The sequence below is a fragment of the Mirounga angustirostris genome, unplaced genomic scaffold (genome assembly GCF_029215605.1).
Source record: "Mirounga angustirostris isolate CCGP_5_RB_7025 unplaced genomic scaffold, mMirAng1.0.hap1 SCAF_2, whole genome shotgun sequence".
Classification (NCBI taxonomy): Eukaryota; Metazoa; Chordata; class Mammalia; order Carnivora; family Phocidae; genus Mirounga; species Mirounga angustirostris.
In genome coordinates, this window is record NW_026991710.1 from 19,114,155 (window position 1) to 19,131,815 (window position 17,661).

Genomic DNA, 17,661 nt, shown 5'->3' on the forward strand with positions numbered 1-17,661 from the left:
GCGAGCGAGAGGAAAGACAAAAAGGGCATTTGCAACGGCCAGTTCGCCCCGCTTTATCGGCCCAACTGAGCATGCCTTGGAAACACCGCGGGGCGTAAAGTGGCTTTTTTTCGTCCTAGCTACTGGTGAGATTCCCCGGTGACAGTTGGTGAGCACCTAGTCAGCTTAGAGGTCTGGGAGTGATGTGTTCTCTCCCAGCCTCTCTCATGGATGTTAACGCCGAGCGCCAGTCTGGTACACTGTCAGCTTTATCTTGCACGGATCTCAACTATCCTGGCACAGGGCAGCTCTCCAGGTAATGGAAAAAGTTAGATGAGCAAGTTTCTTACAAATTGCTCTCTGTGATCCGGCTGGCTCAAGGCGCTTGTGCTCAAGGCTGACAGATTCAAGAGAAGATGAGGAGGCATGTCGGTGTGACAACCTGGCTAGTTCCAGAGGCGCTGGGAACGGCCTGGTGAGAGGGGCTGGGGCTGTCTGTGGCTTTTGAAGGCTTGCTTTTTTGGACCTGACGCTTCGGGTGGGCATTGACAAGGTTTACCTTGAAGACGATCTGCTGCCTGGGGACCTTGATCTTGACCTGGAATATGGTGATCGGGAGCACGACCTGTGTCGAGAAAAGGACCTTGAACGAGAGCGCATCCTTTGGGGTCTTTGAGCAAATAAGGATTTGGGTGGTGACACGGAATCTCTACATGGAGAGTTAAAAGAAGAGCAAGAAGGCGACACATCGAACAATGAATAGGATTGCGTGCCATCCCAAGGGTAGTTCAGTTTATCACTTTCATCTTCGCTGTCATCAAATAGGCCATCCATGGCTAGTCCTGAATTTATAAACATAGGTAGTTTGGAGAATTGTTCATTACTGAAATCACTGTCCCTCAGTTCACTGGTCTTGTCTGCTTCGTCGTCAAAAACAGCTCGACTGGGATGACCGAAGTGCTTGTTCAGCTCAGCTCGGATTTCCTGGTCTTGGAGCTGTTTCCTGGTGCCGCAAGGAGAGACCTGCTTGCCCGCCTCCGAAGTCTCTCTCAGGTAGCACTGGTCTGAATCTGTGGAAGAACAAGTCTGCCCCTGCCAGTCGGAGGAGGCATCTTTATATTCTAGTGGTCTAGAGTCTTGGAGCTCCTGTGATATATTAATGAGTATCTCCGTTTTGGAATTAATCGACTGACAATAGTCATGGTCACCAAACAGCCGTAGGCTGGGCCGCTTGGTCTTCCTTTCCTCGTGGCCACTGGTGAGCACGGAGGTCTTGCTGAGTTGGGCGTACAGCTCAGACTGCTCGGGCCCTTTCTTGGCGGAGTTACTGCCTGGGGCGCCAGAAGGCTCACTGCTCCGGGGCTTCTTCGACGGCGGAGGTACCACAGTCTTGCAAGAGGACTTCAGCTTTGGAGAAGTCCTGAAAGGATTATCTTGGTTGGCTTTATGAGGAGGAGTTGTGGGTGGAGTTAGGCCTGAAGGTCAAAAAGGGAAAAAACAAACAAACAAACAAACAAACAACAACAACACGGAGGGGGTGGGGTGGGGAGAGAGACGGAGATAATGCTGTTAAATGCCAGGATATGGTTCCCTAACTCCTCCAGGATTTCAGACAAGGGTGAGAAAGAAGGAAACGAAATTCATGACAAGACCTGAAAAAGTGCCTTTCGCCCCCTCTGCCTCTGTCCCCAAGAAAAGATGGATCTCACTACCTCCGGGCAGCAGGGAAATCCGTGATGCTTTGGCTTTATACGGCCATGCTAACAGATCTCGCTTCCCAGAAAACGTTCACGCCTCCTACCGGCCTCCGTGGCACCAGGCATTACCAAAGCTCACATTGCCAAGGGCATCGTCTGTCTGCTTTACGGAGAATTAACAGCATGGCCCAGGGGAATCACAGAGTAGCTTTGGTAGCATTTGTCTGCAAAGAAGGCTGCGGAGCATACGAGTGGCTCAGAAGTTGTTCTCCGATCAAGGATATCTACCCTTGGAGCCCAAGAACTAGGCAACTTAAAAAAAAAAGAAAAAGAAAAAAAAAAGATGGGATGATAGCAAATGTGGGGCAGGGTCAGAGTGACAGAGACAACTTCAAAGATAAGGTCAGAAAAACACAACAGACCAAGGCAGGGAACGAGACAACTCTGCAAGTTGATGGCAGTGATTGTCTCCACAGTTCATTAACTTGGTAAACCATGGCTAATGTAGGTATAATACTTTCTTGTAAGCATAACTAATACATTCTGTCTAAAATATGGTTCTGCAACAGAAACCTAAATGAACAGGAACACTAAATATTGCAGTACCAGTGGACCATTTTATTTAGAGCACAACATCGGGGCGGGGGATGAGGCTGAGGGATTGCAACAGATCCACACGTCAGCAACCAACTCATTAAAAACGTGGGGAAAAAAGGGAGACGGGAGAAACCCCGTCAGTGGGTGCCTTTCGTCCTTTTCTAGGGAAGAGCAGAAAAATTCCATCAGATGCCGTCATGGGAGAGTCTGTGAATTACAGTTTGCCTCCTCTATGTTTTACCCCGGAGAAAGTTCTACGCATCTCTTTACACCGAGGGAGGATAATTGGGAAGTGGCTCCAGAGTCCAAGGAACTTTGAAGAAGGGCAGGCTGGAGTTCAAATGACTTTATGCTTACAAGGGAATATTTGAGTTTACAACACACTTTCTATTTAGGAGGATGGGTGAAGGCTATTCAGCAGAAAAGAACTTCAAGTCTGCTAACAAGCCTGGGGTTAGACTTAAGGCAACTGCACATTCCAAGGAAATGGCAGAGAAATCTAACCTTGCTGGAGTAAGGAAAAAAAAAAAAGTATATATATATATTTATATATATATATATATGTATATACACACACACATAACCAAGTAGGTCACAGAAAGCCACTTGAAATTTTGGTATGAACAGGAAGATACTGCCTCTTTCTCTCACTTTACAATAAAGAGATGAGAGAAATTAATATTAATATTTCCTCTATAATAAAATAGTTTACAACTAATATTTGGCAATTTTTATTATGCATAGCTAATGCTCCTTAAATGAGGAGAGGAAAGCTACAAAAATGCAAAGTAATTTGACTCTGGAAATCCATCCCAGAAAAGTTCAGAAAGACAGGGAAATATAAACACAAAGTGAAGGGACACATCAGGGTCCCAGCAAAGCTCCCTCGATTAGCAGTCAGGCACTCTTCGCTGGAAGAGAACCGGGAGGTGACGTATTATTGAAGGAAACATCTGTGTCACTGAGGCAGGCTCTCCTTTTGTCCCCTCTTTCGTGGACAAGTATGTCTTTTCTTCCATTAAGAAATTCCTATATAATCAATCTTTCTCCTTTCTCTCTCTCTTTTTTCCCTCGTCTCCTTTACCTTTTGCACTGCCCCGTCATAACACTGATTTCTACCGCATGCTACCTTCAATTGCCATTACAACAAATTTAAAGATACTAATAATCCCACCCCCAAAGAAATGACAGATTCTTAGATATTTCTCATAGGAGGTTAAGATGCTCAAAGAAATGATGAATAATCTCTCTTTGCAGAGCAAATAACAGTCAAATATTCCAAATGACATAGCCCTTGATTGGGGGAAAAGGACATTCGACATCCTAAAATCCAATTCCATAAATCTTTTCATGGTTTCCAAACTAGGGTAGTTTTTACTTTCCTAATAATTTACTGCCAGGATCATTCATTTGATACTTATCGGATAATGCTATATATTCTTGCTCATCTCTTTTTGAATGTATGTTTTATCTTGTCTCTCCAAATAGATTATATGCTCTTAGTGGAAATGTTGCCTGGGCTTATTTTTGCAAAAATTCTTACTCATTTATTTTTTTTTTCCCCCTAGGGACGTCTGGGTGGCTCAGTCAGTTAAGCATCTGCCTTCAGCTCAGGTCATGATCCCAGGGGTCCCGGGATCGAGCCCCACATTGGGCTCCCTGCTCAGCAGGGAGCCTGCTTCTTCCTCTCCCTCTCTTGCTCCTCCTGCTTGTGAGCGCGCTCTCTCTCTCTTTGTCAAATAAATAAATAAAATCTTTAAAAAAATTTTTTTTTCTAGATTCTCCTTACATTTCAGTGGCCCAAGAATAACTTGGGAAGCTGGTCAAACATTTTTAATGAGGTGGCTCGTGGACCACATATGGAGAGCATCTGTCCTGCCATGTTCGTGCCGCACATCGCCTTGTTCTCAGTTACATGTATTTTGACTGACATTCTAGACGTATAAAAAGAAACCCTAAACTTCAGAAACTCCAAATTAGGCCACTATTAAAGAGAGACTAGTTCTAAAAATAGCTCAGCTATCTAGGGATTTTAAATATAGAAATTCTTTTTAGTCTTGAACATCTGAAACCCTTGTCCTAGTACCTAAGCTCATTATCGCTTAAATAACTGATTCTCAAGTTGCTATTGGGAGTGGTGACACCCTGATTGTCGTGTTTTTTGGGGTTTTTTTTAGTTAAAAGCCCAGGCTTTTACCTTCTTCACATCTTAGGCAGCCTGTAGTAATGGGAACAGACATTTCACTGAACACCTATTATGTGCTGGATCATACATCAGATGCGGATACATAAGGGACTTCGTGGTCCCTTTTAAAAAATGGGCAAATCTTCAAAACTTGAAGTTAAGTACATGTTCTTGCGCATGTGCTTAAAATTTACAGAAACACTGAGATAACCAAATATACCCTATGAGTGAAAATAGCAGGGCTGTAAATTTCTGTTGGCACACTTTGTTAAAAAAAATAATAATACTTGCCTAATGGATTGAAGTTATTTTAAGATTAGTGAGTACATGGGTAAGGGAAAAACAATTCAGATAATTCCCTAAACTTTTTACTGTTTACTGAAATGTCTTTATCCAGAGAATACCTCCAAGCAAGACCGAGAAATCTCAAGGATGGAACCACCAGCACCTAATTGAAAATGTATTTCCAGATAGAGTGGAGACCCAAAGCAAAACAAAGAAAGCAAAAGCAAAACAAAAGTGTAAGAAGAACTTGTTTTTTTGTTTTTTTTTTTTTGTTTTTTTTTTTTAATGTAGTGTCAAACTTTTAAGAGCCACTGATGGGACAGGGACCCCTTGCTGCACCTGAGCTAATTGGATCTCTACCATGTCCCCCAGCCAGAACTCAGTTCCCCGGCGTTCGGAAGACAGTCAATACTCAATTCCTTAATGCCGCTACCTTTGCTCATCTTCCCTCTAATGGCCAGACTCTCAATTTCACCCCACAAGCTTAAATCAACAGTGCTAATGCCTCCCATAACCTCCGGATTATTTCCTGCGTGTTGATTTTCTGGGGAATGTGTACATTTTGGTGTTGACAGTACAAGGTATATTCCATGCTCTCTCTTGAACTTAGCAGGTTTTGACAGATTTATGTGAGGACAGATGGCCATTACAGGCTGAAGGCTGACAAGAGGCAGTTCAGAGCATTGTTAACACACTTGCACAAACTCTCAGCAGTGCAGCACTGTGCAGAATGTAATTCAGACTATAGCTTTTTTATTACTGCCTATTTTCTTTTGTCAAAAGAGCCTGCTGTGCAGAGCAAAAAATGGCTGCTATTACCCGGAATGTAATGGGTGTCAGACAAATCACGTAACACAAACAATCAAGAGTATGTAGGTCATATTTCAAGAGAGCACAACCTTAGCAATATTTATGATTACTGCATTGAAATGTGTTCTATAATAAACAAGTACCTCTGCATCACTCACACTTATGCACTTATGCACAGCAAATCGGGGAGAAGTGCTACATACTCCACAGTCATCTTTTTAAACAGCCCTTTTATTTAAAAAAAAAAAAAAAGTCAGAGACAAGTTTGGTTTGGTTTGGTTTTTCATGATGTGCCATAAAATGATTTTCTTTGAGGAGCTCTCTTTTGGGTTTGTTTGTTTAATTGAATGACTCTGATGAATCAATGATGACTCCGCTGGGGTGTGTGTGTGTGTGTGTGTGTGTGTGTCCACGCACGCGCGTGTGTGTTCCACAAGCCACCCAATGACTTCAGCAGGGTTGGTTTGTTCATTTTTTAATAGTTTATAGCATTTTACAGAATCTACTCCTCTAACTGTGACTCGTTTCAGAGTTTCTTTGACAGTGGGATTTTTCTTAGGTCACGGGTCAATTGAAATATTTCTTAAGGAGAAACAATGAGAAGATGAGTTTCTAAGTTGCTTAAAAACTTACCCAAAAAGAAGGACTGGGCAGAGAGGCCTGTGGCTTATCCCACTCCTAGATTTTATGCCTCAAGAACTTGGAGTGGGTGTCAAGAGACCATAGGACGGGCTGATACTAAGTATGAACTGTTCCTGCTCTGCTAGTGAGAATATTTTGTTATAAAAGCTCCTCTCGGGCCCTCCTTGGGCCCTCAACTTCCCCAGGACTCCCTGGAGGTCCAGAGGAGCCAGCCGCTGAAGTGTGAATGTTCCCAGGGAGGAACCTCTCCCACCCTGCTCAGTACTCTGGGGACCATCACCCCAGGCTGCCCTGACTGCAGGTGCCTCTGCCTTTACTCCTTGTTCGGTATGTCCTTTATCACCCCCAATTCCTGGGGAAAAAACTGGCCCCACAGAAAAGCTTCAGAGCATTCTTATGACATGTGCTTAAGTCCCCAACTCTTGCTCATGGAAGATACTAATTGGTGCCCATGCACTTTCCCACAGTACTGGGGCAGGAGTGGAGATCAGGGTGGGGGGGAGGGGAAACCTGTCTCTCCAGGCAGCCATCACCAACCCCCCCTCCCCAAGCTGATGTGGGAGAGGAAAGTGCTTTGTTATCCTTGGCTTACGAGAAATTTGGATAGTTTTTTTCCCAAAAAGGTAACTCAGAAACAAAGGAGTGATCTTTCCGGATGTTGGGTCGAGAAGAATGATATCAAAAAAAGAAAATGAAGGATATAGTTGAAATATGGAAGAAATTCCTAACAGTAAGAATTGCCAAACATTGGAATGGGCTGTAAAGAGAATTTGTGGGGTCTCCCTTTCTTGGGTTCCTCGGGCTCAGGAATGGATTATATGACCTGTCAAATTCACTTTCCAGTTCTCTCATGCTAGGGTTTTCCTTTTAAAATTACCAACTACTGCTCATATTTTGCTTTGGTTTATTTCCCCCAAGATAAGTCACATACAAAAGACATATGTACCAAAAGGGCACAGTAAACATAGCTGTCTGTCAATATTCTGTCCAGCAAAATGAATTTTTAAATGGGAAGTCCAAAAAGGATAATAATATAAAAGTCCACATGAAAGAAATTACAAAATGATTGGTTAATGAGTGGGTTCTTAAGCACAAGTCCACCAAAGTACAGTGTGAACGATTGCCAATTTAAACCAAGGCAAAACAAAGCGAAAAATAAACGGCACCCAATCACCCATCTTCTATCATCAAAACCATGAGGAAAATACAATACCAATGGAAGACAACATCACTAAGACCTTGTGTGTTAGGATGATGAAACTGCTGATTATTTGGTTCTTCTTGTTTCTCTAATGAGTTATAAAATAGTTATATGGCTTTTTATTACCTTTAGAGTAATAACTTTGAAAACAATCTACATGTACACATACATATACACATATGTGAAATTTTGGGGTCAGCCACTTTGGTCCCTAACCAAATTTCTTCGTGTCTGCTGGCTAAAACCATCATTTAGTTGAGCTGACATTGCTTTGCCATTTCCATTTCAGAAAAAAAAGTCTAGCACTCTGAAAATCTCCATATGCAATAGATTTAAATGCCTTCTGCCAAAAGAGCATTCTCTCCTCTCATCTTGCTTTACTAACAGCTATTTTGAAATCAAATTAGTTTTTACACCTGTAAAAAAGAAGTGTTTTTTTTGTTTGTTTTTTTTTTTTGATCAGCCAAAATGAGCTAGTTTAGGACAATCACAAAGTCAGACCAGCTGGCAATACCTAATAAAGCAAACTTCCTGTCTCATCCCTCCTGTTTCCCAAAGACTCCGCAGATGGGACAGAGGGATTATTCTGGAGGCCTCAGGATTTTGTTGACTCTTTACACTTGTGCTTAAATGTTTGGAAAATTTCACGAAAATTTGTGAGAGTAAAGAAAAAGAAGACACCAGAAAGTCCTGGGCAACAGCTTGATCCATTTCCTTGGCCTGAACCATGTGGATTAAGCCTGTAGACCAAGGATCAACGAATCAACAACCTGAATGTTTCCATCCTGTCCACCCCTTGCTGCACCTCTGGCAGACATCATTCATTGATCGTGACATCTTCACTGAGTACGGACTTGGCCTTGGAATCCTCCTCAACACAATGCTCCTGGCAGCCAATAACCAATCAACGATACTTGGCAAGTGAAATGAAACCTATTTAACATAACAGATGTTGACTATTATCTTTAAAATTCAGGCTTCAGGAAAGAGACATCATCTCTCATCAGACAGACATGCTTTGAACCCAGGGTCCACTACAGAGCTAGTGTCAACATATAGCTTTTTCCTCAACAATGAAATGGCCAGAGAATCAAAAAGATAACATATAGAAAATGCTAACTGGGGAGTGCTTAACCTCCAGAATGTGTAGTAATGTAGAAGGAGCTGTTGTTGAGAGGGTATCAAAGAGGAGATTTTTCTACCTCGATTTAGTAAATCCCATACCCACACCCCAAACAGTGTATGTTCAGTTTTTGGGGGGAATTCGAGGGATTTTTGCCACAAAGAAAATATATACCTTCATATATGAGCATGCCAAAGAGAGAACAACATTAGGGTCAGTGAAAGGGGACAGGTGAAGATAATCAAAAGTTGAAAAGATGAGCAACAAGATACAATGACCTCCGTAGATAAAGTTAATGCAGAATAAGTAATTAAATATCGCATATTTATTGAATACTTCTATATGCTGGCACTGAAGGAAGCCTTTTTCATATTGTATCTCTACCCTCAGAGTGACTCAATGAGATACAGGTACTGTTATTATCTTCATTTGGTTCATTAGGATCCTGAGCCTTACAAAAGTTCATTAAAATGACTAAAGGCCACCTTGCTATTGCTAGATGGTAGATCCAGAATTTGAACTTGGGTTGTCCAATGTCAGAGCCAAGGTTTTGAACATCCTCACTAAGCTACGCTGTCTGCTTTTAGAAAAATCATAGACTACTTCCATTTGAGCTTCACTGCCTATGAAGTTTTTAAATTCTGGTTGAATGCACATGTAATTGCCATTTTTGGATGTCAAAAATGGTTGAATACTGACAATTTTATTTTTCAACCTATATTTTAATCCTTGGAGTCAGGCAGTAATGTGATTTGGGGATTATAAATATGACTTTAACATTAAGGAAACTAAGACCCAGAAAAGATTAAGGAGAGAGAAAAGCATTTTAGCAATTAAAAGATGAAGGAGGAAAAGTACATGCTCTGTCTTGTAGTTCCTTACTGATTTCACTGCCCATTGCCAAGTACAGTGTTACTCAAACATCGCTTTGATTTCCTGCCTTCTTGCTTCTGCCCCATCAATATCTTCTCCCCTTTCCATCTTTGCAGTTCAAATCTGATACAAATATTTCTCTCCCTAAGGCTCCCCAAGTCAGTTCAGCCTACAGAGAGTACAGTTCCCTCCACACTCCTTTCCATGGATCACTTGGGTCCTTCACTAATGATATGAGCTTAATGCTTCTTTCTGTCCTTGAACCATCTTTATAATTCTTTTCAATCTTCTGTGCAGTCATTGTATTTAACTTGAAGCAAAGTTACAGGGTTCCCCTTGATAACTGCTTTTCTCCCTTTGGTGATTCTGTTGAGGTACAATCAGTCTTGTCACATCGTGCAATCCCTACCATGCAAGAAAAGTTACTAAAGATTGTTCGAGGAGATGGAGATCACAACCACCATATACTGCATTGCATTTCAAATGCATGATATCTCTATCCAAAAAACCTCTTCTTTACACCACCCTCCAGTTCCAAACTTTTCTTCCCAGTCTCCTTCGGCATGCTCCAGGTTCCTCCTCAGCGCCTTGTTTTTCTAGAGCTCTAAATTCTTTCTACTTTGTAAGGCAACTTGGCCCTACCTCAGTTTCTCCAATTTGCAGCTTCACACTTAAAACCACCACACTCCATAAACTAAAAACCACCCCCTGGGCCCATCTTTCTTAGAAGGTAACAAAATATTACAGGTAATAAATAGTATCTTGCCTTCATGCTACCTGTACAATGTGTGTTATTTCCCCGACAGACTATAAGCCCCCATCTTAAACACAAGAACGTTTGTTTAGCAGGCCAAGGACAATGCTTCATACTTTATATGGATCAGCCTCTAGGTCTCCTGTTTGCTATACATCCACTAAGACCTATCATATTGCAAGCATAGAGCAGGTATCAAAAACATGTTGGTAAATTGATTTCCACTGTACCCAATAATCTTTCAAAGCCCCCAGAGGAAAGGATTTAAACCAGTCAGATGAATTCTGGTTCACTGACAGAAATAAATCCACTGTGTATATTTTTAAGGATTTTAAATACATAAAAAAAATGTATCTTATATACATCTCTACTTGTCTTTCAATAGTGTAGGCTCCTAAACTTTTGAAATCATCACTAAATTACTTAAAATTAGATATCTATCAATAAGAAAAATGTTAAAACTTTTGTAAAAGAAGTGCTTTTTTGTAACACCATAACCTCACTAATGGAAGGAATGAAATTAAAATGATATATTCATATATATAACATTTCAAAAACAAAGATATCCAATGCTAGGAAGGATGTAATAAAGCAAGTATATCCATGTAGTGCTAATGGGGCTATAAATAAAAGCACTCCTTTGGAAAGCAATGTGGCAATATATACCAGAAGACCCCAAGATATCTTTATATTCACTATTAAAAACTGCTAAGAATTTATCTTTAGAAAATAAGATAAAATTTGTGAAAAGAACAACAACAACAAAAACCCCACAAATATCTGATTAAAACGGTCAGAGGACCTGAATAGGTATTTTTCCAAAGAACACATACAGATGGCCAACAGACACATGAAAAGATGCTCAGCATCACTAAATCATCAGGAAAAGGGACATTAAAACCACAATGTCACTTTATACCTGTCAGAATGACTAGTATAAAAAATACAATAAGTAACAAGTGTTGATGAGAATGTGGGGAAAAAAGGAAACCATGTGACTGCTGGTGGAAATGTAAATCAGTGCAGCCACTCTGGAAAACAATATGGAGATTCCTGAAAAAAAAAATAAAAATAGAAATACCATATAATCCAGTAATTCCACTGTTGGGTATTTATTCAACAAAAATGAAAACACTAGTTAAAAAAGATACATGCATCCCTATGTTTATTGCAGCATTATTTATAAAAACCAAGATACAAAAGCAATAGATGAATAAAGAAGATGTAGTATACATATATAATGGAATATTATTCAGTCATAAAAAAGAAAATCTTGCTGTTTGTGAAAGCATGAATGGATCTAGAGAATCTTATGCTAAGTGATAAGTCAGACAGAGAAAGACAAATCCCATATGATTTCATTTATATGTGGAATCTAAAAAACAAAACAAAACAAACAAACAAACAAGAAACAGACTCATAAAGACAGAGAACAAACTGGTGGTGATTGCCGGGGGGGGGGAGGTGGGGGGATGGGCAAAATAGGGGAAGGGGATTAAGAGGTACAAGCCTCCAGTTATAAATATGTCACAGGGATGAAAAGCACAGCATAGGGAATTAATCAATAATATTGTAATAAACTTGTATGGTGACAGATGGTAACTATAATTATCGTGGTGAGCACTGCATAATATATAGAAGTGTTGAATTACTATGTTGTATGCCTGAAACTAATATACCATTGTGTGTCGATTACACTTCAGTAAAAAAAAATAATGAACAAACATTTCTAATGCAGTGCTATTTCCAAACGGTAACACTTTAAAACAACCTAACTTTATAAGAGGAGTACGACTAAATAAATTTTGATGTACCTACTAAAACTAATGTCATATAACACACTAAAAGCCTGATAATAAAGGGTCTGTGATAATACAAAACTTTCTCATTAAAATGTTAACTGAAAAATCAGGATGCAAAATTATATACACAAAATGATTATAGTATAAATATAACATATTAAGTTATCCATAGAAGAAAAAAATGCATTGGTAACTTTACATCTAAAATTGTGAATAGGGGCACCTGTGTAGTTCAGTTGGTTCTGTCTGACTCTTGATTGCCGCTCAGGTCATGATCTCAGGGTTGTGGGATTGAGGCCCCCCACCCCCACCCCAGTCGGGCTCTGTGCTCAGCAGGGAGTCTGCTTGAGATACCCTCTCCCTTGCCCTCTTCCCTTCCCCCTGCTATGCTCTCTCTCTCTCAAATAAATAAGTCTTAAAAAAAAGAATTATGAATATTTTTCCACCAGTTTATATTTTTGACATTTTTATAGTAAGCTTAAATTATTTATAGTAAGAGAATAATAAAAACCTTTTAACAGAAGCCTTGGTGTGGGTGTATAAAATGGAAGCTTTCTCAATCCTCTCTGAAACAAAGTAACTGACTAATACAACATTCTGAACACTCAGAGTAAATAGATTCCTTTCAACTGGGCCACAGTAGTATTTCCCAAACCAGTTGATGTCTATTATAGTGGTAACTGGAATTATGTAAGGTAACAAAATATGATGCCATTGAATGAAGTATAAGAAAAATTGTTTCTGTAAGAAGAACCAATAAAGGTATGTCACTAAAAGAAGAGATGTCAAATTAGTTGTAGACAGGTGGTATCAGAAACACTGGGAAAACATGGGAAATTATGATTACTATTTACTTATATGAAAATCATAAAAATCCACAATGATTTTGCACTCAGACTACTACACAAATATCTTTAATTCTTTTCCTTTAAAAAGCAAGAAAGGAACAGTGGATACCATCTAAGATACATTTTTTTTTTTAAAGATTTTATTTATTTATTTTGACAGAGAGAGAGAGAGACAGTGAGAGAGGGAACACAAGCAGGGGGAGTAGGAGAGGGAGAAGCAGGCTTCCCGCCCAGCAGAGGCCCTGGGACCATGACCTGAGCCGAAGGCAGACACTTAACGACTGAGCCACCAAGGCGCCCCACTAAGATACATTATTATTACTACAGTTTGTGCCAGAAAGATGAATGGATTGCCAATTAAGACATTTAAGTTCAAGGCAAAGGTCGCTGTTTCTTATACAAAAAAAAAAAATTGATATTTGAATGTTTCTTTATATGACTCAGGCAAAAGTAAAATGACAAAACTATATACTTTAATCAGTTTTATGGATAAATGCACCAAAATACTCATTCTTGTTGGTCAGATAAGAAGGTCTTTACCGCATATGATATATATACATAAAAGTTACTTATAACCATATAAGTCATTACAATTTAAGAAATGATGTTATGTATATGCCTATAAGTGAGTATATATGTATATATGTATGTATGCATATGAAGATATGTATACATTTGCATATGTATATACGTGTACGTACACACACACACACACACATAGAATATATATAAATACCATGAAATTAACTACTCCATTGCTTGACTAAATCATGAGATCATGCAGTAGACCTTTCACAAGGTGGTAGTTTAGCAAACTCCAAGTGTGAAATTAAACTTAGTGACAATGACCATGGTGTATGTAGGCACTATATTCTGGTTGAAAGCATCTTGTTTAAGTTACTGTTCCTTTACCCTTATCAGCAATGGCCAGAGCCAAGGAACTTCTTGTTCAGACAGCCTAGGATTCACTTTCTGGTATAGTTCTGTACCTAAACCTAAAGCACTCAGTGCAAAGGCCCCATTTACACCCGACTTAGAAGTCTGCCTAGGAAGTCTGTGGATTATTAAGTTATTCGGGGGTTGCTCCAAGCTTTTAAAGCTCCTTCCTCTTCAGCATAAAGTAAGACTGACTAAATGAGTCCAGAAGTCCAAATGGCGAAGAAAATCACTCTTGTTTAAAAATATCTAAGTACATTTTGTTTTGGTGAATGGGCACATTTTCATTTTTCTCCTTTGCTGAAAAGATATAAAAATGGTAACATATATAAGAGAACATTATACTGTTAAGTATAATGGTGAGTGAGAAAATATTCCAATTCAAACATTGATATAATGAATAAACTGGGGTTCAAAACTTTGCTCCTTGCTTTCTAGCTCTGTGATCCTGGGCAAGTTGCCTAACATTTCTGAACTTTATATCCTCATCTTAAAGATGAGAAAATTACCACTATCTTCATGAGGTTGTTGTGAAACTAGTCAAAACCACTTACACGCCTGGCACATTTATTGAGTAGGAGACCAATAAATGTTATTTTCTCCTCCTGCTCAAGGGTTATTTAAGGATCTAAAGCAACAGTATACATCAGAGGGTCTGGCCCAGGTCTGACACACAATAAATGTCTTCTCTTTAAAAGAAAAAAAGAAGTGAAAATATTTATAGGTAACTTCTTATCCAATGTTGCTTGTATTATTTGTTAATTTCATTAATCACATGGAGAATATGCGCTATTATTTAATACATATTACACACACACACACACGCACACACGCACACACACACAGAGTTCCAAGTGAAATGTAAGGCTTACCTGCAGTTCCAGAGAGTTCCACACTTAAGGTTCGTTCAATAGTCTTGTTCTCAAATGGGGAACCCTTGGGGTCACTGGAAGATATGGCACATTTATAAAAACAAACTGAAATGGAGTTGCTGTAGCCAAATGTATTAGAACCCCCTTCCCTTTCTGAAAATGGTTACATTTCTTAATACTTACTTTGGTGACTCTGGGGTCAGAGGAAGAGATAAAGTTGTTGGTTTGGCTAAAGGAAAAAAAAGGAAACTAATTATGAAATACTGAGTTTTTGAAGGTTTTTTGTGGGTTTTTTTGTGTTTTTTTTTTTTTAGAATTTTTTTTCTTACTACAATCAGGTTGGAAACTGGAAACTGGAAAACTAAAATAAGGAAATCCCTGCATATTGGATCAAAGTCAGACAACAGTCCATTATGCTAAAACAAATTCCAAACAACATTTGCATTGGTAAACTATCATTCAAAAACACATACAAAACCAGAATTTTCCCCAAAATGTAGCATCTCTGTTAAGGATACAAAATTTGCATCATACCATCAGAGAGAAATAATGTGTTCTATTTTAATTTGGAATACAGTACACGGTTTGTTTAGACAAGAAAACAGCAGAATAACCATAAGACAACAGAACGTTATGAATATTCAGTTGATTTTTCTCCTAAAATGTATAATTTTATACCTAGCCCTGAGAATAGGTTATTTCTATGAGGCCAAAGCTCAAGCAATAACCATTCCATTTACTGAAAATAATTAATTGAGAGATTATGACAAATTGTGGACATTGACCCAGATGGTTTAAAAGGGGTTCAGATCCCCAAATCTTAGAGACAAAGTAAGATACTGCATTTATCAGTTGAGAGACCTATAGACTTGCAAAGAGAGCTCATTTACTTCCTTTTATGCTTCCTAAATCTTACCTCCTACAGGAGGCATTTCCCAATTAGGAAGGGTGGAGTAAGAATCTTCTCACTCCAAAATTTCAATTGCTTCTCCTTGGCAGTCTTGTATTTTGAACAGAAGGAGGGGAAAACATGATGAGAAACGTACTTGGGATATACATCCACATATTATGTATATATATATGCTTATCTATAAAGATATATGTATGTAGGTTTATGTCAATTTTTTCTCATTAACATAACTACTTTCAAAAGGTCAAGAGGTAGTCATTTACGTAATGAAAATCACAGACTTGAAACTAAAAAGTTTTTTAGAATAAACTCTCATTTTATGGATGAAAAACCTGAGACCTAAAGATGTGAAATACTTCCAGGGCCATAAAACTAGTTACTGGTGGAGTCAGCCCAGAATATGTTTCCTTTTTCCTATTACCAAAAGGAATTGTATTCAATAGATATTAAAGTAAATTAATCAACCCCAGTAATTAAGGTCCTTTGAAATGTGAAAATATTATTTATGTCCAAATTAGGCTGAAGTTACATACTTTACTTGGATAAATAGTATTTACATATTTAATTTGTCGATTTAGATTTAGTTTTTAAACAATTGAATGTTTTATCATCTATCCAATGTGCATCCAGAAATATGAAGTTCACGCTGTCTTCTACAAATTAGGTACATTGATTGATTGGCTTTTATATATACAGATAAATGAACTGGTTTTAGATTAATTTTTTTAGTATGTCTGATATAATGAGCCTTTCCAAAAGAACACACTCATGAAGGAAATTTACCAACATTTTCGGCGTTCAACTCATAATTAGGATCATGCATAGCAAGTATCACTAGATACGAACTGTGTACCATACACAGTAAATACACATTGAAAACTGGTCTCTGGGATTCCAGCTTTCAAGGTGTAGGGCAGGCTATCCAAAATGCTCAAAGTAAGATCCCTAACATTCTGACAGTTGGGTGTAGATGAATGCAAGGGCACTGGAAGGGCAGCATTGGGCAGCGGCCATGTTTAATGGGACTGATGGCAAACAGGAAGAGAAGGCTATAGGAAGTTTCAGCCCCAAAGCACATACAGTACAGAAGGCCATCCCTGAATATGCCCACACTCACGAGAGCTACCAAGAGAGGAGCACTGATTTGGTTTACGGGGAGTTTAATGCACACTATTCCAATGATGGACAGACCAGAGCCTCTAAGATCCTTGAGGGCAGGAATGCATTCTTTTCATGCAGATCATGGTCTTTTTGATGAATGAATACATTAGCAAATGAATGAATAAATGAATAGAGGGGACACCAACATGAGCCAAAGGTCAGGCCATTATCCTAAGGAAGTGAAAAGAACTTGACCCCACACTCTCACAGACAGCACACATGCAGTTCAGTGAAAGCACGTTATGATACATCAAGAAGGGATAAACCTCAGTGGATCCTGGGCTACTGTCTCTAATCGTTAATATAGATTCTACTTTTAAAGTTTGAATCATAATTTAAATAAATCCTGAAGCTGAGCATTTATTTCCTGTTGGTTATTCACAGCCAGCCATGTTTATTTTGTTCTTGGCCTTTAATAACGATAGGAATTTTGTGGGGTTTTTGTTTGTTTGGTTTTGTTTTCTTGTGTTTTTGTCAACAGGCTTTGTTCGGGGATAAACTTTTTATGCTTTGCCACAGGCATATATCTTTCTAAAAAAAATCCACATACAGCAGGTCTCATCTAAAGAATATGTCCTCCACAGGCCAATTTAACTCCTCACTGCCGTGGTTTGTAAGACTTTTCAGTAATATTAGTGGTAAGTGGATCTAAAAAACAAAACCAAAAACCTCCCAAACTCTCAAAATCCAAAAGGGCCAAATACAATTTTAAGAATATGTAAATTTAAAAAATGTTTAAAACATGTGCTGCTGGTCTGGGTTCACTGACTACAGGGTTATAGCTGGCTGAGGGCTTCAGATTCAGCTCCAGAAAATAAACGCCCGACTGGGACACACTAGGACAAGGTGGACAGTAGCCCAGTGAATTTTTCAGTCCACTCACTAGACTGAGCTCAGCTGCCTGCCCTTCACCCGAGGCTCTCCACCCCACTGCATCCCATAGCACTGCGGGTTCTGCTCTAAGAAAAACTGGTCCAGCGCACAGT

The 17,661-nt window shown here is 39.1% G+C and overlaps 1 protein-coding gene across 1 annotated transcript in view; it reads right to left on the reverse strand.

Annotated features, from left to right (window-relative positions):
* The window catches only part of PPARGC1A (PPARG coactivator 1 alpha), a 303,520-nt gene that overhangs the window by 20,598 nt on the left and 265,261 nt on the right, over positions 1-17,661 (reverse strand). The window contains exons 6-8 of the mRNA XM_064581943.1: positions 14,788-14,833; positions 14,605-14,678; positions 539-1,454 (exon numbers count right to left, since the gene is read on the reverse strand). Coding sequence (XP_064438013.1) covers positions 539-1,454; positions 14,605-14,678; positions 14,788-14,833 — 1,036 coding nt within the window. The remainder of the gene's footprint in view (positions 1-538; positions 1,455-14,604; positions 14,679-14,787; positions 14,834-17,661) is intronic.